Source organism: Gymnoscopelus microlampas (genome assembly GCF_963454915.1).
Source record: "Gymnoscopelus microlampas genome assembly, chromosome: 15".
In the NCBI taxonomy this organism is placed as follows: Eukaryota; Metazoa; Chordata; class Actinopteri; order Myctophiformes; family Myctophidae; genus Gymnoscopelus; species Gymnoscopelus microlampas.
This window is the reverse complement of record NC_139952.1, coordinates 39,304,079-39,331,671: the sequence shown is the minus strand read 5'-3', so window position 1 is coordinate 39,331,671 and position 27,593 is coordinate 39,304,079. Positions and strand designations below refer to the sequence as shown.

Sequence of the window (27,593 nt, the reverse complement as noted above, 5' to 3'; positions counted from 1 at the left end):
TAATACAATATAACTTCATACAATTGGGGTGGTTGTATTTGGTCTCCCTACCCTTCTATTGAGACACGTATACAGTATATCCTGTGTCTGGTTTGACACAATTGGTTGACAAGTGGTAGTAGTGCCTGAAGGTCAAAACTCTGTCCATTTTCCCATTGAGCAAGCAGGCAGGCTCTATTAGATCAGATGGTAAAAATGTCCGCACTTGCGCAGGAGACCAGCTAGGGTTCGAATCCGGGGGTAGAACTTGAAAGTTACAGAGTGCAGCTTTAAGTGCGGTTGTCTCCAGGTTCGTTGCGTTGCACTGAATCTTTCATCCAGCAGCCATGGTGTTAAAGGAACACTCCACCTATTTTCAACCTCATCTTTCATATCGTTGCTGTCGGGCAGAAACCTCTTATCTCCATATTCTAACTTTTTGTGTTTTTTTTGTAAATTAACGCCCCTACTTGATCATACTACAGCGTCGTACAAAATCGAAAGTAGCAGATCTACAAGCTCAAAACGCGGCGCGAAGCGTTTTCAGCTTGTAGATCTGCTACTTTTGCTATTTTTGAATTTGACTTCTGAAAAGTAACAGCTTTGGACATATAAGGTTTCCATCCGAAAGAGACAATAATAATTGGTCCACCACACTAATGCTCATTATAAGATGCCACCATTTCTGTCTCCAGTCGGTCTGTGTCTCAGAGGTGTGGATAGTTTGGAACTTTGCCTACAAAATGAATGACATTGGTGGGGATTCCAAAGACTACTGTATACTACAGTGCTGGAAAGTTAAAGCGACAGTATGTAACCTTTTTAATGAATTACATGTAATTTTGCCCAATCTGTATGGTAGAGTATGTTAATAACTTATACAATTGGGGTGGTTGTATTTTGTCTCCGTGCTCTTCTATTGAGACATTTATATCGTCTCAAAGGTCATGTCTCACCTAGACACAGGATCTGACACGAATTTTGACCTGATGGTCAACATTAAATTTATGCCCTGAGCAAGCGGGCAGCCGTTATTAGCTCAATGGTATTTTTTTTTTTAACCGGGTTCAAATCCGGGGTGGAAGAGGACAGTTACATAGTGCAGCTTTAACACACTGAAATAGAACACACTGTTGTTGCATCAAACAATTTATTGAAAAGTTTTGAAATGATGTGAAGTCTTCAATTACCATGTACTGTTCTTTGTAAATAAACTAAAATAAACTAAACTGAATCTGTCTGCAATTACTCACAGTCCACCTCTGAGACACAGAGCACGTAGACAGAAATGGCTTTTGGTGAGCACTACTGAAGACCCATTGAGATGATGTTGGAAAAAATGAGAAAAGTAATTTTAAATGCCCATTTAACCAAAAGAGAAGCGACCCAAACCTCTAGACCACAACCTCCATTGTAGTTTTCCTTTCAGTGTGACAGTGACATGATGGGTAATTGAGTGTGATTGGTCCAAACCTTGTGAACATCCTAGTTTTTCAGCAGTCAGTGAGCAATTTAAGTTTCGTGAGTCTGTGCCCTTGTATTTGATTGTTCCATTGTCACATAATAGCATGTAATTAGCCTGGGATCAACTCCTTTTTGCAGTTTTATGATTCGGTGCAGAGCGGCTGCCGGCACTGCCATTCTCCTCCAACACGTTGGAACACGTTGTCTGGTATAAACATGTTTTATTCCAGCTCGTTAGCGACTGGCAAAGCCTAGACAAGGTACTCGTTTCAGCGTTCAGGTGGGGAAACAAAAACAAAGCAGCGGCAACCCGAAACCACAACCGGAAAACCACTTTGTTCAATTCTGTAGAGTAGGCATGGTGGCCTAGACCGGATCAAACTGGTCAGTTATCGGAATGAAAACCAGGCTTTGTTTCCACCGCGTGGAAAGACTGGTGACGCAAGGTTTAGTATGTTAATATCCCATGATTCTTCTTTCAGTTTTTCATGGGCCTTATTACCTCCTGCTGCCATTGGTCCTCTGTGAGGCTACATAATGTCCATGTTTTCTGATTGGTCCTCTCGTGAGCTCACGTAATGTCCACGTTCTCTGATTGGTCCTCTCGTGAGCTCACGTAATGTCCACGTTTTCTGATTGGTCCTCTCGTTAGGTCACGTAATGTCCACGTTTTCTGATTGGTCCTCTCGTGAGCTCACGTAATGTCCACGTTTTCTGATTGGTAATCTGTGAGCTCACATAATGTCCACGTTTTCTGATTGGTCCTCTCGTGACCTCCCGTATTGTCCACATTTTCTGATTGGTCCTCTGTTAGCTCATGTTTTCTGAGAAAGTCTTCCCTCAACTCCTTCATCTCAAAGTGACTAATAGTAGGGGCGGAGCTAGGGCTGGGCAATTCACTGAAAATATATTGAAACCCACATTTAGAACCAATAAGCGACTTATTCTTGCTCATGTAGGTTAATCCCATACTGAGAAGCAGTTTTTTTAAAATATATTATCGTTGCTGTCGGGCAGAAACCTCTTATCTCCATATTATAACTTTTCTTGTTTTTTCGTAAATTAACGTCCTACTTGATCATACTACAGTGGCACCCAAATGCATTAAAAGTAGCAGATCTACAAGCTTGAAACGCGACGCGAAGAGATATGTTTCGAGCTTGTAGATCTGCTACTTTTGCAATTTTGAATTTGAATCCTGAAAAGTAACATTTTTGGGCATATGAGGTTTCTACCCAACAGGGACGATATATTTTTTAATTCCTTGTGAAAAAAATGTAATAGATTGATTTATTAAATAATTGACTAAATCGATTAGCCTGATTAACCACTTAATCCTGTATAGTACTTATTTGTACTGTAATGGTGGCGTATGAAAATAGCGTTCATTAATCGCAATTGAGGGAAACGTTTGAAAAATAATGGTGAATCTTGATTTGAAGTCATATGGCCCAGCCCTAGGCGGAGCTGGGTGTGGGGGTTGGGAGGGTATAGGGATTATAAGATCTTTGATTAGTTGATTACTGGGAGCATTTAATTCCTGGTTTTCCGTGACTTTAGGCCCCGCCCCGATGGGTGAACACCAACCCACCCCGCCCTCCCCCTCTCAGTTGGTTGCCATGACAACGACCGAACCATCCTCTGCTGTCGCCATCATTCCCGTCACTGCCGCCACCGTGGTCGTTTCCGCCTCCTCACCCTTCTTCTTCTCCGCCGTCGATTGGACGATGTAGCACGTGACGTCACTCGACGTCCGCTCGCCGAGTTCCGCGGAAGTCTGCTGCTGCAGCTGCCCCGCCCCTCCGGCCGTTGCCACGGTGCCCACCTCCCTCAGGGGGGATGGGGTTAAAGAGCAGCGCTCGGGCTCCAGCGTTAACGTCACCTCATCTAGCTGTCGAAGAGAAACAGGAAGTCAGAATGAGCAGGATAGAAAGGGGTGCAACAATTCATCAAACGTATGCATCGGTCGGATCGGCGGTTCTCGACAAAGCGCCTTTTTCCGACCAACTTGACGCCGGGAACCACACTCCCTAAGGTCCTCAGCGACTCACGCGGCAAGTTTCGGTCGATCGGTCAGACGGTTCTCGAGATACGTGAAGGACAGATACACTCACTCACTTGCACGGAGAGATTTGACATAATTTATAGTTAGATACAGTAGAATACTGTTCTATGGTTCGACCAACAGCCACGCAGTAAAAAAGCCCTCTCTTCAAAAAAGCGACCTTAGCAGTATATCCCTCTCTGCTCCAATCAGATCTTCCACATCATTTCTTCCTCCTCTGGTAACTCTAATTGAGTCTTGTGTGGATGAAAAGAAACCCCCTCCACCTCTTCTCTCAGCTCCTGTCCCTATTACTGCCACTTCCAGCTTATCTGATCCTCTGAGATCACAGGAACATCTCCTGAGCAGTCTTGCTTGTGACCTTGTACACCACTTGTTCTCGGATGCTTGCAATATCGACAGTCTAGGAAACAGGACACATCCAAATTCTACATTTCACTTGGTCAACATTTGGTATTACGAGCGCCTGCTAAATGCATTAATAGTCAAAACGATTTGTGGACATTGTAAAGTAATGGAAATGCATCTCTTCATATTTTACATGCATCTGAGACCCAAGCAAAAATAATGTAATGTAATTTATGTTATGTAGACAGATGTCAGGTTCATTGGCTGACCTGGGAGAGTTTGTATAGTTTTAATGTACAGATCTTTTGTTGTTGTTGATATTATACTGACTATTTCTATGCACTTGATGCATTACCTCGTGTTTACCTTGCTTACTGTAAATCGCTCTGGATTAAGAGCGTCTGCTAAATGCCTAAATTGTAATTGTAAAGTTTGATTTTCTTAGATAAATCTAAAGATTTGTCCAGAGCCAACATCTGTTGGAACTGTTGACTAAAACTCATCTCAAGTTTTTGTCAATCAGGGTTTTATTTTCACTTCAGCACCACGCCACATGGACTAGTGATGTGCAGGCCCCAAATGTACCTTCAATTCTGAGTTTTACCTGCAGGCCTTTTGGTTACGGGTAAAAAATATGGTACAAATCAATGAAGAGAACAATTATTTATTTTTAGATTGAGTTTACTGATATGGATGTTCCACATAGCCCTATCACACCTTCAAAAGGCGATGGACCTTTTGTTGTGAGCTTGTAGATCTGCTATTTTTGGCTAAAGTTCTCCTCAGAATAGGGATATGCTAGGGTTCAAGTGGTTAATGTAAAAACATTATCCTATCACACAAAGATCTGTAGTAACTCTGATGACCCCCTAGGGGTCCCGGACACCCTGTTGAAGACCCATTCTCTACACAAGCCAATGAGCTCATAAACAATGCTGCCGTTGCCGTTCACAACTTTGTAATCAACAAAACCACTTTGCAATCCACTTGTTTCAGACGTGCTGATCAGACACATGATAACACATGATTTCCATAAACAACTGTAATTAATGAAACCATGGCTGATTCTTATTTCATGGCTTCATCATAGCCTCTATCGAGCATATCTTACCTGTTAATTCTGCGAACACTCATATTTTCTCACACATGCACAGAGTGGGCGTAAACAGCCTATTTTTAATTTTCAAATGTTAAGCACCAGGTGCAGGTGGCGATTAGCTTTGCCTGAACAGAGCACTGTGCTTCACATCAATCAGGCACTTTCACCACAAAACCAGACCTGAAGTAGAAAGAAATGTGTAGCCAAGACACAGTCATTTCTGCACTTGAAGTTGTGCTTCCTCTCCAGCAGATGCATGAATACTGTATGTATTATTATAATATTGTATATATTGCTACAGTATATGCACAAATTCTAATACAGTACTGCTATTACATACTATAATACTGTATACTGCTATTACATACTAATAATAGGTCAGATTTATATTGCACTTTTCTAAGTACCCAACGTCGCTTTACATAAAATACGAGAAACTATAATACTGTATGTGTATACTGCTATTACAGTATCATCTCTGTCGGGTGGAAACCTGTTGTCCAAAACCGTTCAGGATTCAAATTCAAAAATATCAAAAGTAGCAGATCTACAAGCTCAAAATGCGTCACTTCACGCAGCTTTTCGAGCCTGTGGATCTTCTACTGTTGATGCTTTTTTTTGTGACGCTAGTATGATCAAGTAATGGCGTTAATTTACGAAAAAACACAAAAAGTTAGAATATGGAGATAGGAGGCATCTGCCCGACAGCAACAATACTGAGTCCTGTGTCACAGAACTTTGTGTAGCTCAATGATTCTCTGGAACCACCCCCCCACAGACCCCTGGGGGTCCCCGGGCCGCACTTTGAGAACCCCTGCCGTAGCTCACCCTCGTCAGCTCCTCCTCTTCCTCCTCGGGCTGCTCCGAGGTTCCTTCAGACTCCAGCTCTGGCTCCTCCCCCACCGTCTCCACCACCACGCCACCTACCATGTCGGCCATCAGCCCACCCAGCTGTCCTGCTAGCTCCACCTGGTGGCAGTGGGGGGGAAGAAGTGGTCAGAAGGTGGCATAACCCATTTCTGTTCCTGTTAATTTCCCCATAGCTTTGCTTAGGACGTTCGCAGTGGTGGAAAAAGTACTCAAATGTTTTACTTAAGTAGAAGTATCAATACTGCACTGTAGAAGTACTCTGTTACAAGTAAAAGTCCGGAATTCTAAATTTACTTGAGTAAAAATACAGAAGTATTGGCATCAAAATGTACTTAAAAGTACCAAAAGTAAAAGTACTGGACGTTTGTGAGATCTGCCGTCATTTGTAGGAGTTGTGTACCATTTCGCCTCTAGTGGCTCCAATTGGGATGGTATATCTTTCTAAATCAACCATCTTTGATTGTGTGTTTCGGGTTCAAACCTGCGGCAGAGCCAATCAAATGAAGCTGTGGGAAGTAGGGCATTCACGAATAGTGATTTTTAGTATTCGAATTATTCGACCTATAAGTATTCGAATATTCGATTAATCGATTTGATTATAAAAAATAAAATAATAAAAAAAATAAAAAATAAAAAAAATTAAAAGTTTTTTTTTTTTTTTTTTTTTCAATGACATTGATGACTGGACTCAAGGAATGCGAGTTGACGTCACACCAGAGCTCACAGCTGCGTGTCTGCTGCAGAAAAGCCACAAAAAAAAAAAAATCTAAAAAAAAAAAAAAAAAAAAAACTTTTTTTTTTTTTTTTTTTTTTTATCGAATAATCGAATAGTGGTTTGATAGTCGAATAGTCGGTTTGATAGTCGAATATTCGAATATTCGATTATTCTGTTAATGCCCTAGTGGGAAGATGAACCGGAACAGGTTAACAGGTAACTTGGGACTACAGTTATGCACAGTCTATTGAAGATGCTGTCTTTGGCTGTATTTATCTGTCTGTGCTTTTCTGTTGTGTACCTGGTGGGCTTCCATCTGGGCGGACCCCCACAGGTCAGCCAGGCGCGGGTGAGTGGGAGGACCCAGGCTGTGGATGGTGCTGTTGGGCGTGGCCTGGAGGGAGTGAGACGCACTGTGGAGCCTGTGTTCTATTGGCTGAGGAGAGGAGAGGAGAGGAGAGGAGAGGAGAGGAGAGGAGAGAAGAGAAGAGAAGAGAAGAGAAGAGAAGAGAAGAGAAGAGAAGAGAAGAGAAGAGAAGAGAAGAGAAGAGAAGAGAAGAGAAGAGAAGAGAAGAGAAGAGAAGAGAAGAGAAGAGAAGAGAAGAGAAGAAATGGGAGAGGACAGCAGGGTTACTAGAGTAACGAAAACCAGAATTGGGGCGGCAGTGGCTCAGGGGTAGAGTGGCCGGGTAGAGTGAACTGGAAAACCACAAGGTTCCCAGTTCGATCCCGGGCTGGGGCGCTCCCCGAGAGTTAGTGTCGAAGTGTCCTTGAGCAAGACGCTTAACCCCTAATTGCTCCCGATGAGCAGGTTGGTGCCTTGCATGGTTTCCTCCGCCATCGGTGTATGAATGTGTGTGTGAATGGGTTAATGGCACAATCAATGTAAAGCGCTTCGGATAGAAGCGCTATATAAATGCACCATAAATGCACGTTTTATCTGTGCCAGTTTTAAGCCCTGTTGTGAAAATTCAAATTGTCAAACATCTAGATCAAGATCTATACAGATCTACAAGCTTGCGGATAAAAAAATAGAATTACCTATCACAAAAAAAACACTAAAACTTAAATTGAAAACAAAAAGTCAAAACAATAATAAAAACGAACGAAATGCAAAACTATACTATGACCTTGATGGACAGAGGAGAAGAACGAAGAAAGAGGAGTAGAGAGAGGAGGAGAGGAGAGTGCAAACGGATACAGAGCAGTTAGATTAGAAGTGATAAAGCAGAGTCTACTGTATCTGCTCCTCAGATCAGACCACGCTGCTCTCAGACACTCCACCAACAAAACCCCTGACATCCATGACTTCCTCTGGTTTCCACAAGTACAATAAGTCAAGTAAGTAGCCTTTGGGGACCAACGGTTCCCGAGCCACTTGGCCCATAGGGGCAGGGGAACTTCAACTTGGGGTCCGGGACCCCTAGGGGGTCCTCAGAGCTACTCTAGGGGGTCCGCTAAATGTTTGTGTGATAAGAACCTTTTTTTTTTTTACATTAGCCGATCTACAAGCTCACAACGCCTCGGCTATTTTTGGCAAAGAGGTATAGCAAGGTGTAGAGGGAAAAAAGAGCAGACCAAGTATTCCATCCATTGATGCTGAGTGCCAAGCAGAGAGGCATTGGGTACCAGTTTTGATAGTCTTTGGTATGACTCAGCCAGGGAATTGAACCCCGACCTCCCAGTCTCAGGAAGGACACTCTAACCACTGAGCTGATTGTTTCCATAACCCTGGCTTTAATTGGTTCAGAGAGCTGCCGGGTCAAGAGCACCGACCGAAGCAGAGAAAGTGTGTTTTAGACTCATCTGCATAAATCCTCCTCCCTGTGACACGCACTCTGATGGCATCACTGAAAACCTTATATCTCTAAAACCGTGACGTTCCAGGAAATGGAAGAAAGAACCTGCGTTCCAATGGAAACAGAGTAGTTAAAATTCACATTATTTAGGGTTCGGTGTAGAGAGAAAAAAGAGCTGACCAAGTACCGAGCCAAAGGTAACGTTTACAAAGTATTGAGGGTATTGTTAAAATGTCAGAAGATACTTAACATATTTAACATGAATCCAAAATATAGTGAGGGTTTGCTTTATCTCTCTCTCAGCTAAGGGGTCCTTGACCTGAAAAACGTTGAAGACTCCTGAAGTAGGACATAAAATTACCAAAAAAAAACATAAAAAGTTGAAATATGGAGATACTGTACACAGTTTCTGCCCGACGATAGCCAACAGGTGAGTCATACTCACACAAATCCAAGCCAATGTTCACACTAAAGTTGTTAGTCACACTCACAAATTAATCATTTTTATACGGACAGATAGATTACCTGCACTGTGATTAATGGATACAATTATGTGCACCATCAATTAATTATTGTACAATTAAGCTGTCAACTTCTGCCTGATTTATGACACGCCACACTATTTGGAGGTTTTGGAAAGTGCTTTTCATTTCCTTTTAGATTACTCACCTTCGCATTATGAATATGACAAGCAGTGAAGGTTTTATTGTTTTTTTTTGCTTACTTTTTTGCTTACTTTGCTTACTCCACTACATCTCAGAGGCAAATATTGTACTTTTATTCCACTACAATTATTTGAAAACTTTAGTTACTAGTTACTTTATAGATTTTGATTATTAATGCAAATCATATAATAATAATAATAATAATAATAATAATAATAATAATAATAATAATAATAATAATAATAATACATGCAATTTATATAGCGCTTTTCTAGGTACTCAAAGTCGCTTTACAGAGCAGATATAAAAACAACTTTATTAAAACAAACTAGTTAAAAAGAAAGGTTAAAACTATAATATATTAACCACTTCAGCCCTATATACATTTCAGCCATTTGAAAATAGACGATCTACAAGCTCCATCGTGAGCTTGTAGAGCTGCTATTTCAACAGATTTTTATGCATTTGAAAACTTGTGAAATGGGACATTCTGCATAATGAGTACTTTCTACTTTTGGTACTTTAACACTTAACCTGCCTGAGTTATTTCAGATTTTTTGCAGTTGTCTGCCAGAGATTTTTCATTGAAATTAAAAAAGTACTCAGGAGCCGAGATACAGAATTTTTAAGTTTTAAGTTAACAAGGAAGTGGATAGGAGTCTAGATCTTCGGAAAATCATATCTCCTTGGTCTTTGGGTCAATTTGTTTTTCTAAAGACGCATATATGCGTTATTGGCAGGCAAGTGATGGATTCTATAGAACGCATATATGCGTTATTGGCAGAAAATGAGTTAAGTACACTTTGATACCAATACTTGTACTGGTACTTGTACTTTTACTCAAGTACATTTTTTATTCCGTACTTTTACTTGTTTACAGAGTATTTCTACATTGCAGTATTGATACTTAAGTAAAACATTTGAGTACTTTTTCCACCACCGGTTGTGATTTCAGTTGTTTTTATGGCTGCTATCTTGGCCATGTCAGGACTCTCTTGTAAAAGAGATTTGTGATCTCAATGAGACCGCCTAGTAAAAAATAAAGGTCAAATAAAATAAACGGAACTAACCGTCTGGAACTGCATGAGCTGCTGCTGCTGATACTGTTGTATTTGCTGGAGTTGCTGGAGTTGGTTTTGATGCTGGAGGACCAGCTGTGCCTGGTGCTGCTGGAGGTAGCCCCCCACGGTGCCCTCGAAGCCCTCTCCTCCTGGGGTTCCTCCCGCACCACTGCTACCGCCTGCAAACAGTCACACATAGGGGTGCAACACTTCATCCAACTAATAGATTCAGTCGATTATTTAAAACATATTTTCTGCTATATGCTGGGTTTCGGGGAATATATGATTTACGATTCTGTGCCTATCATAACTCGGATGGCGCTGAGTCGGCTCAAAGTGGACTTCACAATGCTCGGCACGGCGACTCGCTCGCTTTGGCTCGCTCGGCGGTGCCGCCTGTGGCTCAAGTCTGCATGAGACGTGAAACATATGCCCCCCCCCCCTTTCAGGTCACGTGTTGGCGTTTGGGGAGAGAGACAGTGTTGATTTGTTCCACCATTGGATAGGCAGCAGTTTCCAGCCTCACCAGTAGTGTTGATTTTGACAGCGAATTTTGATTTAGTTTTAGTCATAGTCTTTTGAACAAAATTCCATTTAGTTTTAGTCATATTTTAGTCATCTGAAAAGTTTTAGTCTAGTTTTAGTTGACTAAATATCATAAGATTTTAGTCGACTAAATCTAAAGCTGATTTAGTTGACTTAAATGTATTGTGGCGGGCCTTGGTGGCGTCTTAATGGTTGATTTTACACTTGGTTGCATGCTGAAAATAGCCGATCTTCAAGCTCACAACGCGTCGCGCTGAGCTTGTAGATCTGCTATTTTCAGAGCGCAACACCCGAGCGCAACCAAACATAAAATGACATATCTTAGTTGTATAGTCCCTCCCTAACATTTTAGTCTAGTTCTTATTTGTTGTCAACATTGTCAGTATATTTAGTCATAGTTTTAGTTTTTTCGCCATAGTTGTAGTCGACGAAATCAACACTGCTCACCAGTGGCCATGATGTATGACCCAGCGGCGGGCGAGGCCATGCCAGAGGGTTGGCTGGTGATGGGGTCCCAGGCGTCAGACGACGACAGGCAGTACAGACCCTGGGAGACGTAGGTGTGGGGCCACACGTCTGCAGAGGACTGGTGCAGCATCTGGTCTGAATAGACAGAGATATATAGATAGACCTTAATTGCAGTAGTTCTCAAACTTTTTCCTGCCATGGGCTACAACCCCCAAATTGATACTGTATATATTTGGGCGCGGACCCCCCCATCTGAAAATGTTTTGTGCCAGGGACCCCCAGAAGAGAAGAGTTGTGTTAAATTTGTGTTGTGTTAGATTTTTTTTAAATGTTAAAAAATAGCAGAATAAAAACTAAACAAAAACTAAGCAATGATGACAAAAAACTATGACTAAATATATTGGCACATAGATGAAGATGTTAGGGACGGACTCGTGGAGAAGAGATCCAGTAGTTCATTCAAAGGTAAACACAAAGCTATAAGTTATTTACTTAATTTATCAGGTAAGCTGGTTGCATTTATGCTAAACTTGAAATACAATGCAAGCTAAAGACACCACCTGTACTGGACCTGTACTGATTAGAGAAGTGACCCACAGAGTTGCTTATCTTGGTTCGTAAATTGACTGACATGCTGAATGAGTGCAAAGTTTCACCGTCCTCGAATTGAAACTGATACTACTAAATAAGTAAATAAGCACTAAAAAGAAGAATGCACGTTTGAGAATCCTTTAAAACAACGCATCACACTTTAACTAAATCTGTGAAATAACTTTAACTAAATCTGGCTTCTCCCGAAAAGGCACAGAACTTCAGAACGCAAGTGTTATTATATTATTGGCCTATTAAAGACAGAAGAAAACGTCCTTTTGCACACCTACAGAGACGGACAGGTGTGTCGGATTAATGAACTTGAAGAGGCATTCATCATTGCCAGATGAAGGTCTGAGTGACTGAAATGTTGTTTCCCTATTAATACATTTTTGTAAATGAAGACAGTGTGCGGAACTCCCTTTTTTTGGAGCTTGGAGAGCTCATTTATGGCCACTAACACAGTAACACAGTGCTGAACTATCCAGTGTTGTAATGACATTACATATCATTGGTAGAGGTCTCTGCTGAGTGCAATCTTTCTAGTTGCATACGTCAGGCGTTTTCAAACCTTTTCAGCTGAGACCCAAATTGATAATTTGGTGTAAAGGAATCTTTACAAAAGTAAACTTACAAAAGTACACAATTAATTGATAACATAAGCCCTGTACCTACAGGCTCACAACGGGTCGCATTGCAATGTGTTGTGAGCTTGTAGATCTGCTATTTTCTAGTTTTTTCTTTTTGAAATGATTTTGAATAATGTTTTTCTTGTTTAACATTTTTTAGCATAGGAAATAGGTAAAATAATGGGATATTTACTCACAACCCATAACAATGGTTGCATAACCCAAAAATGGGTCCCAAACCATTGTTTGGGGTATACGTGACTATGAGTGCATCACTATAGAATGTTGTTTGTAAATGGATACAGTTACAGTACATAGGGCTGTCTTCACACTTGGCGCGTGTGTGTGTGTGTGTGTGTGTGTGTGTGTGTGTGTGTGTGTGTGTGTGTGTGTGTGTGTGTGTGTGTGTGTGTGTGTGTGTGTGTGTGAGAGAGAGCATATCCCATATGTCGCGGTTAATGAGAGTCCTTGCATTAACCTACAGGATCCCTCGGGGGGTTTGAACACGGTTGTGCTTTGCTCAACACCAGCCAGAGCATAGAAAACATGGCAGTCTGCTGAACTGCACAACACAGCTGAGTCTAATCACGATCTAAAGACACCATGTAGTCTGCTGAACTGCATAACACAGCTGAGTAATCAAAAGTTAAAGGGCATGTCTTTAAAATAAGTGTAAATGATTTTTTCCCATTTTTGTCAAAAGGTTAAAGCTCTATATTCTGAGAGTAACCATTGCTATAGAGTTACAGAGATCTCCCTCTCTCTCCAGCTCTTTAATAAACAGAACATGTATTTTCAGGTGGGTTGCTGATTTCAGCCAATCAATAAATTGTATTTATTCATTTTTCATTTATTTTCATTTTAAAAACTAGGTAAACTCAGGGCTTAGAAAAAAAAGGCCCAAGAATAACTAAGAAAATCAGGAGAGAGTACCCATTTATCAGCTCCAATTTTATAGTGTTCCAGTTGCATTTTGTCTGCTCATTTCTTTATGTCATCACTTTCAATTTCACTGGTTTAATCTGTATCCAGTGTGAGTTCTCTCTCCTGATTGTATGAAATTGGAATGCCGATCTGAAAATGCATTTCTGTTTACTAAAGAGCTGGAGAGATAATAACACTCATGGTTTAACATCGTCTCTTTGGCCTGGAAACCTCATATGTCCAAAACTGTTACTTTTCAGGATTCAAATTCTAAAATAGCAAAAGTAGCTGATATGATATGAGATCTACAAGCAGATCTGCTACTTTTGATGCTCTTGTGTGACACTCTAGTATGATCAAGTAGGGCGTTAATTTAGGAAAAAAACACAAAAAAGTTAAAATATAAGAGGTTTCTGCCTGGCAGCAACGACAGACAGTACAGCGGCCATGTTTGTAGTCCAGTATTAGTACCTCTGCTGGTGATGCTCTCCTGGTTGACCTCACTGAGGTGCGCCACGCTGCCCTGGTTGGACCCCGCCCCCATGCTGTCCCCATCCAGGGAGTTCCAGCCGAACAGAGTGGCCTCCGAGATGGCAAACTGCTGCATGATGCCTGCCAGGACGCACAGAAAGAGTACTGTAGTGAAGTTGTATAGTAATCTGGGAAACCCATTCGTTTAACCATGTCACATTGAGATTTCAAGTGAGCCCTGATTCACACTCACTCACACAACTAAAAGGTAGGGCAACAGATCAGGGACAACCTATGATATTTAAATACTAGTCCACATCTAAACAACAATATCAGTTTATTATTTTTGTATATCATTATATGGACATGACTTCAAATGAGAAGTTTTGAAAAAGTGATTTCACAGCAGAATGGAACTGCACGGTGATCTCATCACCAGTGGAGGAATCTGCTACATTTACACTGTATTGCCAGGACTTGCCAGTAGAATATTGGTCTATAAATTAACATTGTAAATGTCTAGCATCCAAAACCAGATATTTTTACAATGCTACTGTATGGGAGCCTCCCAGTCCCTCTACTGTAAAAGGTTAAATTAAATGTATATTGATGATATACGGTAAGTATCCTTGAATTTGTTTACAGGGAGTTTGGGTGAGTTTACCAGGTTGGACTTCTTCTCCACTCCTGACATCACAAAACTGCTCAACTGAATGTTGGGAGCTGGGCAGAATCAAGTGAGGAAAAAGGAAATGTCCGCACACACGATAGGTTGCTCTCCTGTGTTTTCTTTATTATTTTAACCAAACAACAACGTTTCGCCTAAGGTGACCACCCGTCCCGAAATTCGCGGGACAGTCCCGAAATTGGACCCTCTGTCCCGCGTCCCGCACAAGCAGAGCAATGTCCCGAAAATCGAAAAAGATATGAAAAAAAAAAGAAGATATTTTTTTGATAATAAATCGGTAAAATCAGGCAAAAATAAGAATTCAATAACATAACCCTAACCTAACCCTAATTTTAACCCTAAAACCGAAATAAAGAAACCAAAAACTGGAAAAAAACGAACCCAATCCGCCCAGAACCGCGCAAAAAAAGGAGGTCCTCATGCACGCGCGTCCTGCGATGTCCCGCGGAACGGGTATGTCTGTCCCTCAATGGGTCTGTTTGAAGGTGGTCACCCTAGTTTCGCCCATGAAGGGCTTCATCATGCAGGGCTTCATAAGTGAACAATATCATTTCGGGGGTCCTTGAGATGAAACAGTTTGAGAACCATTTGAGATGATCATCCTATACCTGCAGCAAAGCGAGCCTCCTTCTCGCCATCGCTGAGGTCACTGTAGATGTCGTTCTCCAGCCTGCGCTCCTTCTCCCGCTGCAGGTTGGAGCGGCCGGGCCCCCCCTCGGGACCCGCCGTCGGCGTGGACCAGCTCTGCCATTCTATCATGTGTGCCACTTTGCCCTGTGCCATGGCTGTGGGCTTGGTCACCTTGTCCTTCATGGAACGGCTCACACCTGGACAGGTATGGTAAAAACACACACACACACACACACACACACAGACACGAACACACACACACAGTGTCAAAGCTAGGGTCGTTATTTTTCTTTTGTTGGCCATGCCTCCTCTTGAAGCACATGAGGGAAAATGGAATGATTTGAGTAAAAATGTTTGTATGGTTACACTGTAAAATCCTGAATGTTAATTATTTAGGACACAACTGTATAAATGAAATGGGTCCATTTTATAAAAAACTAAAAATGTACCCTCTCAAAGTTAAAGGAGAGTGCCGGTCATTTTAGGTTGTGTGTTTGATGTGTCGCTAATCACTCACCAACATACAAAGGAACGCTGAATTTTTCCAGATCTGCCCCTGTTGTCCATTCTGCAGACCCCTTACAGCGGCATAATTGGAGACGTGTGTAAGAGTGAAACTCGTCTATTATAACCGATGTGTCACAGACGCCAGGTTCTGTGAGAGAAACAAGCAACCAGCGTCATGTCGTTCTGCACGAACGGTAGCTTGCGCGGGACATTCAGCGCATGTTTGAGTATCATGAGACTCCACGATGAGCAGTAGTAGAAAAAACAACTACTTTGCATCGGTTATAATAGATGATTTTCACTCTTACACACGTCTCCTATTATGCCGCTGTAAGGGGTCTGCAGAATGGACAACAGGGGCAGATCTGGAAATATTCAACGTTCCTTTGTATGTTGGTGAGTGATTAGCGACACATCAAACATACAACCTAAAATGACCGGCACTCTCCTTTGAATTAAGATTCAGGATTTTACTGTGTAGGTATACTGTATGTGAGTGATTTGTGGCATAGCATGATGAAAACGTGACAGAATTGATACATGATGACTGAGAATGCTTATGGAGGGTGTGATGATGGTATAACATGCATTGTATTGATACTCTGGTGTTGTGAATGAATATGAGGTAAATGATACCACCACATAATGCTCACCCACCACTGAACCTGTGTTACTAGAGTAACAGAGTTAAGACAGAATAATAACAGCAATAGTAGTTGTAGTAGTAGTAGTATTAATGCTGAAAAGTAACTAAGTACATTTACTCAAGTACTGTACTTTTGTTTAGGTATTTTTACTTTACTTGTGTATTTCCATTTTTTCAAGACTTTATACTTCTACTCCACAACAGGCAAATACTGTACTCCACTACATTTCTTTGACAGCTTTGGTTTACAAAACCCTATTTAATACTTAGGCTATTCAAAAACAGCAAAAATAGCAGGCTCACAATGTGACACTTGTAGGCTTGTAGGCTATTTTCTAAAAAGTTTCACATACTTTGAAACTTTATTATAATATATTTTGATGGCAATACTTTTGTGCAAGTAAAGTACTTTTATATTGTGGTATTCTTACTTTCACTTAAAAATCATAATAATAATAATAATAATAAATAATAATAAAAAAAGAAAACCTTTTACTGTTTGCTATTGCGTGAGTTTCCTCTAGAGGGTGGTAAAGAGCAGCGGGTGCAGCAGCCTGTGCGTTGTTTAAGCATGTAAAAACTGTGGGGAAGCTGCTACATCTGATTGTAGCTTTATAGGCGTGACAGCGTGGCTTAGCGGATGTAATAATCCTCCTGTAATTAAAGGTCCCAGGTTCAATCCCCATCGCTGACACGTATCCTGTTGAAGTGTCCTTGAGAAAAAGACACTGAGACCCCTTCATGCTCACTCATATATTCCTCTGGTTAGGAGGTGTTGTAGCCTGGTGGTAAACCATGATGCCGGTTGCATGAATTCACATTATCATGTGTCAGACCAGTCTGACCCCAAGCGCTCAGGGCCCATGTGATTGACAGACGCAGATTGATTGGCTCTTCCACTTTTTGGTTTCTGCAAAAAACGCCCGCCCAGCGCTTGGGCGGTCGTGTGGCGGTGGAGAGACCGGTCTGCAGAAGACACATAATATATAATAATAATGTGAATTCACGTGACCGGCACGGTTTGCCAGGCTAGGAGTGTCGATGTAAAATATGAGCTCAAGGCAAAGTTGGCCTCTATGGACAAGCAGATCCCAACTGTATCTGTCCCATAAGACAGATAGGGCTGTTTAATGTATGTTCTATATTATAATAATAATCTAAATCTACAAAGTAACCAGTAAGTAAAGTTTTCAAATATTTTTTGTGGAGTAAACAATGTTATTTGCCTCTGAGATGTAGTGGAGTAGAAGCATAAAAATGGAAACGCTCAAGAAAAGTGAAAGGACCTAAAAATGTTACTTATTAAGTACGAGTACAATACTTAGTTACTTTCCCCCGCTGATCACAGGGAGGTGACGACAGCACAAAACCGCCGACAAATCCACATTAATCATTAGATCCATTACTCACGGGACGGACAGACCGAGGAAACACGACTCATCAGTAATTAGAAACATGTTCGTAGAGTACTGGGACCCCGATCTACACTGAAAGACTGTTCATTTAACTCTGACAAATGGAACAAAATGGAACCTTAAAGGAGTAGTTCACCCAAAAAAATACTTATTTTCTATCAATTACACACCCCACAAAGCCTTGAATTCATGGAGATGTTTTTGTTTTTGTCGCATTCCTGAGTCAATAATTTGATGACGGATATTTGAGTCTCCAGTAGGAGACTCAATAGGCTCTATGCACAGCATCCTTATTGGAAGGAATTTGCGCCTCTTCCTTACTTCCTTCACAGGTGTTACCAATGATACTAATGAAGGCTCTGTTCCATTTTGTGTAGCAACGTGGTTCTCAAACTTTTTAATTTCAAGGACCCCCGTCCCCCGCAACTTTACACACCCCTAAGGGGCCATTTGGAACCCCCTGAAGGAACCATGATGGTCCCTGGACCCCAATGTGAGACCCAATGGTGTAGCAGAGTGTTTCCAGTGAGCCAACATGCACAATATCAGCACCCTGACTCTGTTTGACCAGAACGGAACAGAAGCTTCATTAGTATCATTGGTAACACCTGTGAAGGAAGTAAGAAGAGGCCCAATCTTTTTCCAATATGGCTGCTGTGCATAGAGCCTATTGAGTCTCCTGTACTGACCAGCCACACGGTCATTGAGAGTGGACAAATGGAACCAAATGGAACCTTAAAGGTACATTTGGTTCCATTTATCCGCTCTACAGACTTGTAAGGGTCCACTTTGCACTCCCTGGTGGTCCCTGGGCCTAACATTGACTAACAGTGCAAGTAAATCAAATGGGTAAGTACAGCAGTAGTAAGTACGCACTGACTACAGGGACCACTAGAACATTGCTCCCACAGCGTGGGGACCACATGGGTACAAATAGAAGGAGAAGAAAAAAGGTCTCCTTGCGGACGACGTCAAACCTTGTTAGAAAAACAACCAATCCCCATGGACCTTACTGGGGGACCAATCCCCATGGACCTTACTGGAGGACCAATCCCCATGGACCACGCTGAAAAACAACCAATCCCCATGGGCCTTACTGGAGGAGTAGAGGGAAATGAGAGCGCTGAGGATGGGCGATGAGGAAGCTGTTTGGGGGTATTAACTTTTGATTATATCAACAGAATAAAATACATATATTATTACAGTATATGTATCATACTGTGTATCATACCGTTTATAGAAATTAAATTAAATTAAATTAAATTAAATTAAATAACAATAACGCAGTGCAATATTTAAAAATAAACAACATTTTCAGAATATTCTTGGAAAATAGCAGACGCACTTCACAGACAAGCACAAGCAGAATAAAGCTGCTGCACGACGACGCACACAACACTGCACTGTGACACACACACACACACACACACACACACACACACACACACACACACACACACACACTGCAGGGAGCGAAGCCAACACACATTCTGTAGTCAACACATTTCATAAAACCACCTAGGACTGCAACAATCCATTTAATTGATTATAAAACATTATAATTGATAATATGATCATTTATAAAATAATTGATTAATAATCGATTCATATTCTGGGCATGTCATTATAGACAAAAAAATGTAAATACTTTTCACAAAATATTCAAAAATAGTGAAAATAGGTAGAGCTGCTATTTTCAAACTGTTTTCAAAAAAGTAATTGATGGGACAATTGCTATTTTTTTTTCTTCAATAATTGCAGCCCTAAAACCAGTGGTTCTCAACCAGTGGTCTGGGGACCACCAGTGGTCCTTGAGGGGGTTCCAGGGAGTCCCCAGCCAAACTAATACAGTAGTTAGGAACCAAATTGACCCTTATGTGTCTCTAACTCTGAGAGTGTACAGATGGGACCAAATAGACCCTAACGGGTCCATTTGGTCCCATTTGTACACTCTCAGAGTTAAATGAACATTAATGATGATGATACAGTGTAGATTGGGACCCCCCAATAAATCAGAATGGTTGAGTACCTGGCACATCTTTTCGAATGGGGGTCCGTGGGCTAATATGTGTCAATTTGGGGGTCCTTGACGCGAAAAAGGTTGAAAACCACTGCTAAAACCATCACTGGCTCACAAATACGGAAGGCAACAACCAGCGCTACCACATCCACCTTACAGAACCACGCACTGCGTCTCCCAACACGCCGGTGGACATGCATCCAGTTAAACGCACTGTCTCTCAAAGTCAAAACAAGGTGTCCGATTGTTCATTCCCTGTCAATGGCTATATGAGCGGAATGTGCTCACCATTGACGACTTGTCATTGATATTAAAATGGAGAAGAGAGGGCAAACTAATGAAGTGATATAGAAAAAAGCTAGAGGGAACCCACAGGGGGCGGCCATGTTGGCTCCGAGCTCCTCCTCCTTCTTCTCATGATGGGTGAAGTTGTCCATAGAAACATATGGTAGATGTGACAGGAGGAGATGGCTTTCCAAATCCCCCCCAGCAATGGCTAATGTCAAAAGGATAATTTCTTGTTATTTCATTTTGTTTTGTTTGTTTGGTTTTTCCCCCTGATGATAACCAGATGGCGGTTTGGCCCGAGAGCAGAGAATAAGTCTTGACACAGACCCAAATGAAAACACAAATCTACAGTCATTTGTTTCCTGGTAATACCCAGACAAAAAGCCACAAATGTTTTGGCCAGCATTAATGCTTAATGAATGGTAGGACAAAGATCTGTTCAAATTATGGCCACAGTATTTATTAATTATAATTTTATAAAAAGTTAATTATGAGTGTCATACACAGTCAAATTCTCGGTTACTTTATCCATCTGTAACAAAGAAATAATAAGAATTCAGGTGACCCACCTGGTGAAGTGTACAGTATATCAGTAAGTGTTGGGCATGTGTACTACTGAAGAGAAGTAGCTTATCGTCTCTGTCGGTTACTAAGTCTAGAGGCTTTAAAGGGATAGTTCACCCCCAAAATGACTTTTTTCACTTCATTCACTCCATGGAGACTTGAATTCATGGATATAAAAGAAAAAAAAAAAGAGCCTCCTTTTTGTCTCCTACCGGAACCGCTGCCCGATCCGCTGGTCATCAAATTATTGGCTTGGGAATACGACAAAAACAAAAATACCCATTAATTCAAGTCTCCATGGGGTGACTAATCGATAGAAAAACATTTTTTTTGGGATGAACTATTTAAGTGGTTACAACCTGTATTATAGTATGTATACAGTACATATATGTATGAGGCTGTTTAACTGTAAGATCTGTGTCATTGACTGATTCCCAAAACATAAGGAAAAAAGTGTGTCCCTTATCGGTTCAACAAGGGACACGTCTTTTAGTTTCCATTTACAAATAAGGGACGATTCTTTATTTCAAAGGTACGGTTGGCAACCCTACAGTATATGACTGTCTCGCGCCAAAGAACCTACGGAACCAAACCATCACCAAGAGACCAAAACAAAACAAAACAGGGATTATTATCCTGTTTGCCTGTGGACAACAGTGACCCATATGACCCCATCACGGAGCATGTGGAGGAGACAACATGGGGGCTTGTATGTGTTTTTTTTGCTTTCGTTCAACGCATTCTCACCATCTCAAGATGGAAAACGGGTGACTTCTTGGGACGGTTTTGACCAAACGTTAAAGGTTTCATGACGTTCTGGTTTTACAAAACATTGAAGTCTTTATCATGGTCCTTCAAACGTGTATTAAAAGGTTTTAACTGAAAAATCCACTCCAGTGAGCCATGGCAGGTTTTTTTCTCTCCGTGTTCTGAGGCCTTTTCAGCTGCAATGAAAAAAAACCCTATTTGCCTGCGGGTGTCGCTGCTGATGGATTTTGCCTGTCAGTCATCGCCTCTGCTCTTCCCCCCCAAAGGAGAAGTATAAAGGAGGGGAGGGGCGGGGAAGAGTGGGGGACATCTGTGACATCACAGTCTACGGGCCAATCACAGCACTTTTCTGAGCCTAATTATTCCGAAAACCCCAGACCACAGTAAATCTACTGAATATTCAAAGTTTTTTTGGGTGTAATAGAGGTCAGAAAACCCCCCCAAAAAATGTATGTCATGAAACCTTTGGGTTTGAGAACAGCACTTTCCGCATTCCTGGAGTGCGGAAAGTGCCCGGGACGGCACCGTTTGACCGGAAGGGTCAACCCCCCACCTTCGAGTCAAACGTTTGACGTTTGGTCACATTTGTCTCACAAGAAATCACGATATAGGCCATTTGGGAAGTGAGAGTGTGTCGTTTTGTTTGTTTTTTACCGGCTCTACTGCAGCAGCAACAGACACACACCTGACACACCTGACAGAGAGGACTTAGCCAGCGCTCCGATGCCGTAGGTGTTGGCCTGGTTCTTCTTCAACCGCGGCAGCATGGACGTGGTGTCCTCCACGGAGAGCTGGGGGAGGGAGGGAGAGGTCAGGGTGTGAGTAGTTAGGCCTTTCACAATTATTATAGAATCGCCTGATCACAAATTACAGATAATCGCAATTGTATTTGTTTTGCATTATCATCAGAATCGCTTTCATTCGTCTGTACGAATTAATCTGTTGGAAAAATAGAGAAAATAATAACCCTTCTGCAAGCTCACAATGCGCCACATAACGCCGCGTCGTGCTTGGAAACACATGCGCATGGGAACACGTGCATGATAATAACCCAACCCAACCAAATTCAAATGACTGGTTAATCGTGCAATGATGTTTAGACTCAGTTATTGACTGAATTATTCAAGTTTGGATTTAACCACTTAAACCCTGTATGGTTGACCGGAGTCTCTCAGGGCTCCATACTAGTGTCCTGTGTATTTTCAGTTTTCTCTGTTATTGTGGGGAAAGCTTTCGCTGAAAATAGCCGATGGACAAGTTGTGAGCTTATTGATCTGCTATTTTCTGCGGAAGCTTTACCCACAAAACGGATGCTGGGGGTTTAAGTGGTGGAGAAAATGTAAACAAAAGGCATGACTGTATGTCAGTGACTCCCAACCTGTGGGTCGGGGCCCAGCTCACAGGACACACAGCCACAACAGAACAAGACAAGGAGGAGGAGGGAAGGGAATGAAAGACACGGGTGCAAAGAAAGATGGAGAGACTGAGAAAGAGGGGAAGAGAAAGAGTGGCTGGGAAAGAGTGCTGTGGAGAGAGAGATAGATAGAGAGAGAGAGTGGCAGACACCTAAAGAATTCTGACCCGTCTCCCGAGAGGCTAAATGCAGGTGGCAGCCGCCGGGCGGGGCAGGTGGGGGGGTTGGGGGGGCTGCGAGCATGGGGCACTTCAACTTGAAGCTGAACTTGAAAGTTGAAGAAGGGATTTTGACAGACGGGGAGGTGAGCAAGAGAGAGCTTAACGAAGGAGACTTACATTGATTCCTTCCCAGGAAAACTCGACACGGCCATGCTGAGTGTGAGGAGAGGGGGAGGGGCAATGTGAGAGGAGAGGAAAAGAGAAGAGAGGAGAGGAGATGGGTGTGGAAGAGAGGAGACAGGAGAGGAGGGGAGCAGAGGAGGAAGAGAGAAGATATATAGCGAAGATATAGGCAGAGTAAGCTTGACAATTGGTGTGTGTGTGTGTGTGTGTGTGTGTGTGTGTGTGTGTGTGTGTGTGTGTGTGTGTGTGTGTGTGTGTGTGTGTGTGACTGTGTGTGTGTGCGTGCGTGCGTGTGTGCGTGCGTGCGTGCGTGTGTGTGTTATTTTTTTATTCTCTTCCATGCCGGAGGAGTAGGTAACCAACGGATACAGCACGGTGTGACCCTGTTGCCAGTGGCAACAGCGGAGACTGATGGGTGGCATCCAACACGTGCACGTGCACGAGCACACACACACACACACACACACACACACACACACAGACACACACACACACACACACACACACACACACACACACACACACACTGTCCCTTGTTCAAGGACGTGTTGACAGGACACAGTGTCTTGATGGACAGTGGAGTGGTCATGTGAACCTCAATGTCTCCTCACAAATGTGACGTCACTGTTGGGAGGAAACCTTTCATGTCTTAAACTGTTACCTTTTTACTTTAAATAAAATGGGGGGAAAAATGTAGTTATTATTTTAGTCGCAACCTCTTGTTAATACTTTTCATTATTGGTTCAATATTTATAAAATCGACTTAACAACTTTCACCTTCACTTCATTTTTCTTTGAAAAGAAATACCAAACATAACCGATCTACAAGCTCACAAGGCGGCGCAACATTAACCACTTAAACCCCAGCATCCTTATTGTGGGGAAAGCTTTCGCAGAAAATAGCCGATCGACCAGCTTGTCCATCAGCTATTTTCAGCGAAAGCTTTCTCCACAATAACAGAAAACTCGGTATAGAGCCCTGAGGGACTCCAGTCAACCATATGGGGTTTAAGTGGTTAAAAGTTGAAATATGGAGATACTGAGCTTCAGTCCGACAACCACAAATGTCCTCTGCACTGCAGTACAGGTTATTATTAAGACGTGTGTGTGTGTGTGTGTGTGTGTGTGTGTGTGTGTGTGTGTGTGTGTGTGTGTGTGTGTGTGTGTGTGTGTGTGTGTGCGCGCGCGTACGTACACGAGACAGAGGTTCTACGGGTTATTTATCATGGTCAGATGTGATAAAGCAAGAAGCAGTAAATGACGTCATCACTGTCCTTGGAACGTGTGTATGGCTGCATCAGTGTGTGTGTGTGTGTGTGTGTGTGTGTGTGTGTGTGTGTGTGTGTGTGTGTGTGTGTGTGTGTGTGTGGGGGGGTGGGGGGTGTGCGTGTGTCTACTGTATGTATGCATGATTGTGTCTACCTGCGATACAGACCTTGGTTTGTGTATTGGACGTAGACTCTAGGACCACCACTGGTCCCCGGCCCAGTGGTGGACCGTGAGGATATTGCAGGTGGGTCCCCAGATAATTGGTAAAACACTACAATTTTAATGATAATATAACATTTAAAAGATATATATATATATATCATTTAGTGATCCGAGAAATAGCAACTTACAGTGCAATATGTTACTTCCATAGTAGTTAGTTATAATGTGCATTAGTGAGAACCAATTACATGAAGATAATATTGAAAATTGGTGAGGTGCTCCTTTAACCACGATAACTTCAATGGCATTGCAGGCAAAATACTTAAAAAATCACACCCAGTGTGAAGTGGGCGGTGTGTGGTCATCACAACATGACTCACTTTAAAAAAAGGATAAATTACTTTTTTAAAGTCCATACTGCTATTCATAGGGCTGCACATGTGTCATGTGTTTCGCTAGCCAATCACAGTCCTGAATTTGCAAAGTCAGCCAATCACATTACAGTTAGTGGTGATGACACTAGCTGTAATGTGATTGGCTGATATGAAAAAAGTATCGATTTGCATTAACAATGGAAGGGTTAGGGGGTACACAAATTTTTTGGTCGGTGTCCAAAACTCACTTATAGGGGGCGGCTACACCGCCCCAAAAATGATAATATATATTTTATATTTGTCAGTGTCAGCGTGGTGGAGTGGTTGCATGGATTTGGGAAAGTACATTTACTCAAGTACTGTTCTTAAAGGGATAATTCATTTTCAAACATGTTTGGGGTCATTTTAACGTCTACTCAGGCTTTTGTGTGCACCCCAGACAGTTGCTTGATTCAGTATAGATATTTGATATTCATTTTATCAGACGGTCAGATGGTGTTCATTTCATGAGGTCCAGATCATATAACTTTGACTTTGGTGTTTGGTTCATGTTTTTCTATAGCAGTGGTTCCCAGTAAAGTGTGTTGCTGCGAGTCTAAGTACAGAAGCCAGCATAAGGAAGAACTTCAGCACCACAGACAGTGACTGCAGCACTAGGGGTAGAAACTTCAGCGCCATAGACAGTTACATGTGAGAACGCCTCTCCTACTGCACAAATGCACAAAAGCTGTTTTTTATATTGTGTTTTTTTAGTAACAGTGTCCTGTCACTAACGGGTTTGCCAACCGGTCCCGTACGTTCCCAAATCACGCACTAGGGACAGCTACTTCAGCACCATGGACAGATACTACAGCTCTAAGGCCCACAGCTTCACTACCATGGACAGTTACTGCAGCAAAGTGTTTGGCTGATGAGTTTCATCCATGTTTGACACAGTGACTTCAAGGTCACTCACAGCCACAGTTGACCATGTAAGGTGGCACCTTAGATTGCGGCGTATCCTCCCATGGGAATACAGCTTTAGCTTGTCGTGATTGGTCAGCTGCCATATTATCCCAAGGGAACATACGGCAGCTGACCAATCAGCAGCCCGACAACCCCCTTCTCTCACCCCCTCTGTCCTTCCAACTCTTTTCAGTTTGAATACGTTTAAAAACAACACAAATTCAAGCAACCTGTTTTTTTGTGTTATTTTGTGTCAATGCTTGGATGACTTTATCTAGTTGATCTCAGGCCAGTGGGTCTTCTCCTCCTCTCCTTGGGGGAGCCAGACTACTGCTGGTTTACACTGTAGATCATTTAGACCTGGGGAGCTTATTGACTGAACAAATTAATTCAGTCAGCAACCTGGCGGAGTGGAGCCGCTATGATATGTATGTAGTAGGCTACTGTCTGTTTGCTAATGCTATATTTGCACAAAAACTTAAACGAGAGGTAAGAATAATATACTACCACCCACTCCTTACACACACACACACACACACACACACACACACACACACACACACACACACACGCACACACACGCACACACGCACACACGCACACACGCACACACGCACACACGCGTGCACAGTAAAGACCATCACCAGTCATAGGTGTTAAAACAGTAAGACAGTTGATCGATGTGTGTCTCTCTCTCTCTCTCTCTCTCTCTCTTTCTGATGATGCATGGCTCAGTAACAGTGAAAGCCATCGGGACAGCAACTCTCACTCTGTCTTTAGTGTGAGGCTCTGTGTGAACACACACACACACACACACACACATACACACACACGCACACACGCACATGCATATGCTCGCACGCATACACACACACGCGGACACACACGTACGTACGCACGCACGCACACACGCATATACTCGTATGCACATGCACGCAGCAGCACAAAAATACAGCTGTGCACTGACTGCAGACCCACAAATGCTGAGGAAAACACAGACAAGCGCTCACAAAACCACACACACACACACACACACACACACACACACACACACACACACACACACACACACACACACACACACACACACACACACACACACACACACACACACACACACAGGTAAGCATGGAGACAAATAAATAAGGATTTACAGAGGCACACACAAAAAAACACTGACAAACACACACATGGCCACGCACAAGTGAGCACAAAGACACATGAATGAGTATAAACAGGTGTGCACAAACACACACACACACACACACACACACACACACGCACACACGCACATGCTGTCATGCATAGGCAGTGGTGGACAAAGTTAACCCCTGTACTTGAGTCAAAGTATAGATACCGGGTCAAATATTACTTAACTACAAGAGAAAGTTGCTTTGTCAAATTTGTACTTGAATTAAAGTACTGTCGGTACTTGCTTTTAAAAGTACCACATTGTGAGCTTATAGATCAGCTATTTTCACTATATTTGAAATAGGGCTTAAATAGGGGTATGCCGATACACGAATTTCACGAAACGATACGATACGATATTGGGCTCACAACTTCGATACGATTTCGATACGATACGCACTTTTTTTATTATGAAAATATATGGGGGAGAAAAAAAGCAAATGCAAACAAATAATTCTGTTTTTGCATTATTCAGACATGCAAACTTGTAGCTTTTCAGCTACAATAGCCGTTTTGAATCCAAATAGGGCAATAGTGTGACACCTAACCGGGAAAAAAACCCAACATGTTGTCACCCTTTTCACCTCGGGGCTGTTTGCATGCCTGATTATTATGATTGTAAAAAAAAAAAAAAAAAAAATTAAACTTTTTTTTTTTTTTTTTTCAAAACGTTT

General features: G+C 42.1%; 1 protein-coding gene across 1 annotated transcript in view; it reads right to left on the bottom strand.

The window, feature by feature from the left end:
• Positions 1-3,049: 3,049 nt before the first annotated feature.
• Positions 3,050-27,593, bottom strand: part of fam131ba (family with sequence similarity 131 member Ba) — a gene marked incomplete at its 3' end in the record, with an annotated part of 50,959 nt that continues 26,415 nt past the window's right edge. Inside the window, exons 3-10 of the mRNA XM_084080485.1 lie at positions 21,906-22,011; positions 14,991-15,209; positions 13,695-13,835; positions 11,059-11,214; positions 10,075-10,244; positions 6,842-6,976; positions 5,784-5,924; positions 3,050-3,334 (exon numbers count right to left, since the gene is read on the bottom strand). Coding sequence (XP_083936611.1) covers positions 3,050-3,334; positions 5,784-5,924; positions 6,842-6,976; positions 10,075-10,244; positions 11,059-11,214; positions 13,695-13,835; positions 14,991-15,209; positions 21,906-22,011 — 1,353 coding nt within the window. The remainder of the gene's footprint in view (positions 3,335-5,783; positions 5,925-6,841; positions 6,977-10,074; positions 10,245-11,058; positions 11,215-13,694; positions 13,836-14,990; positions 15,210-21,905; positions 22,012-27,593) is intronic.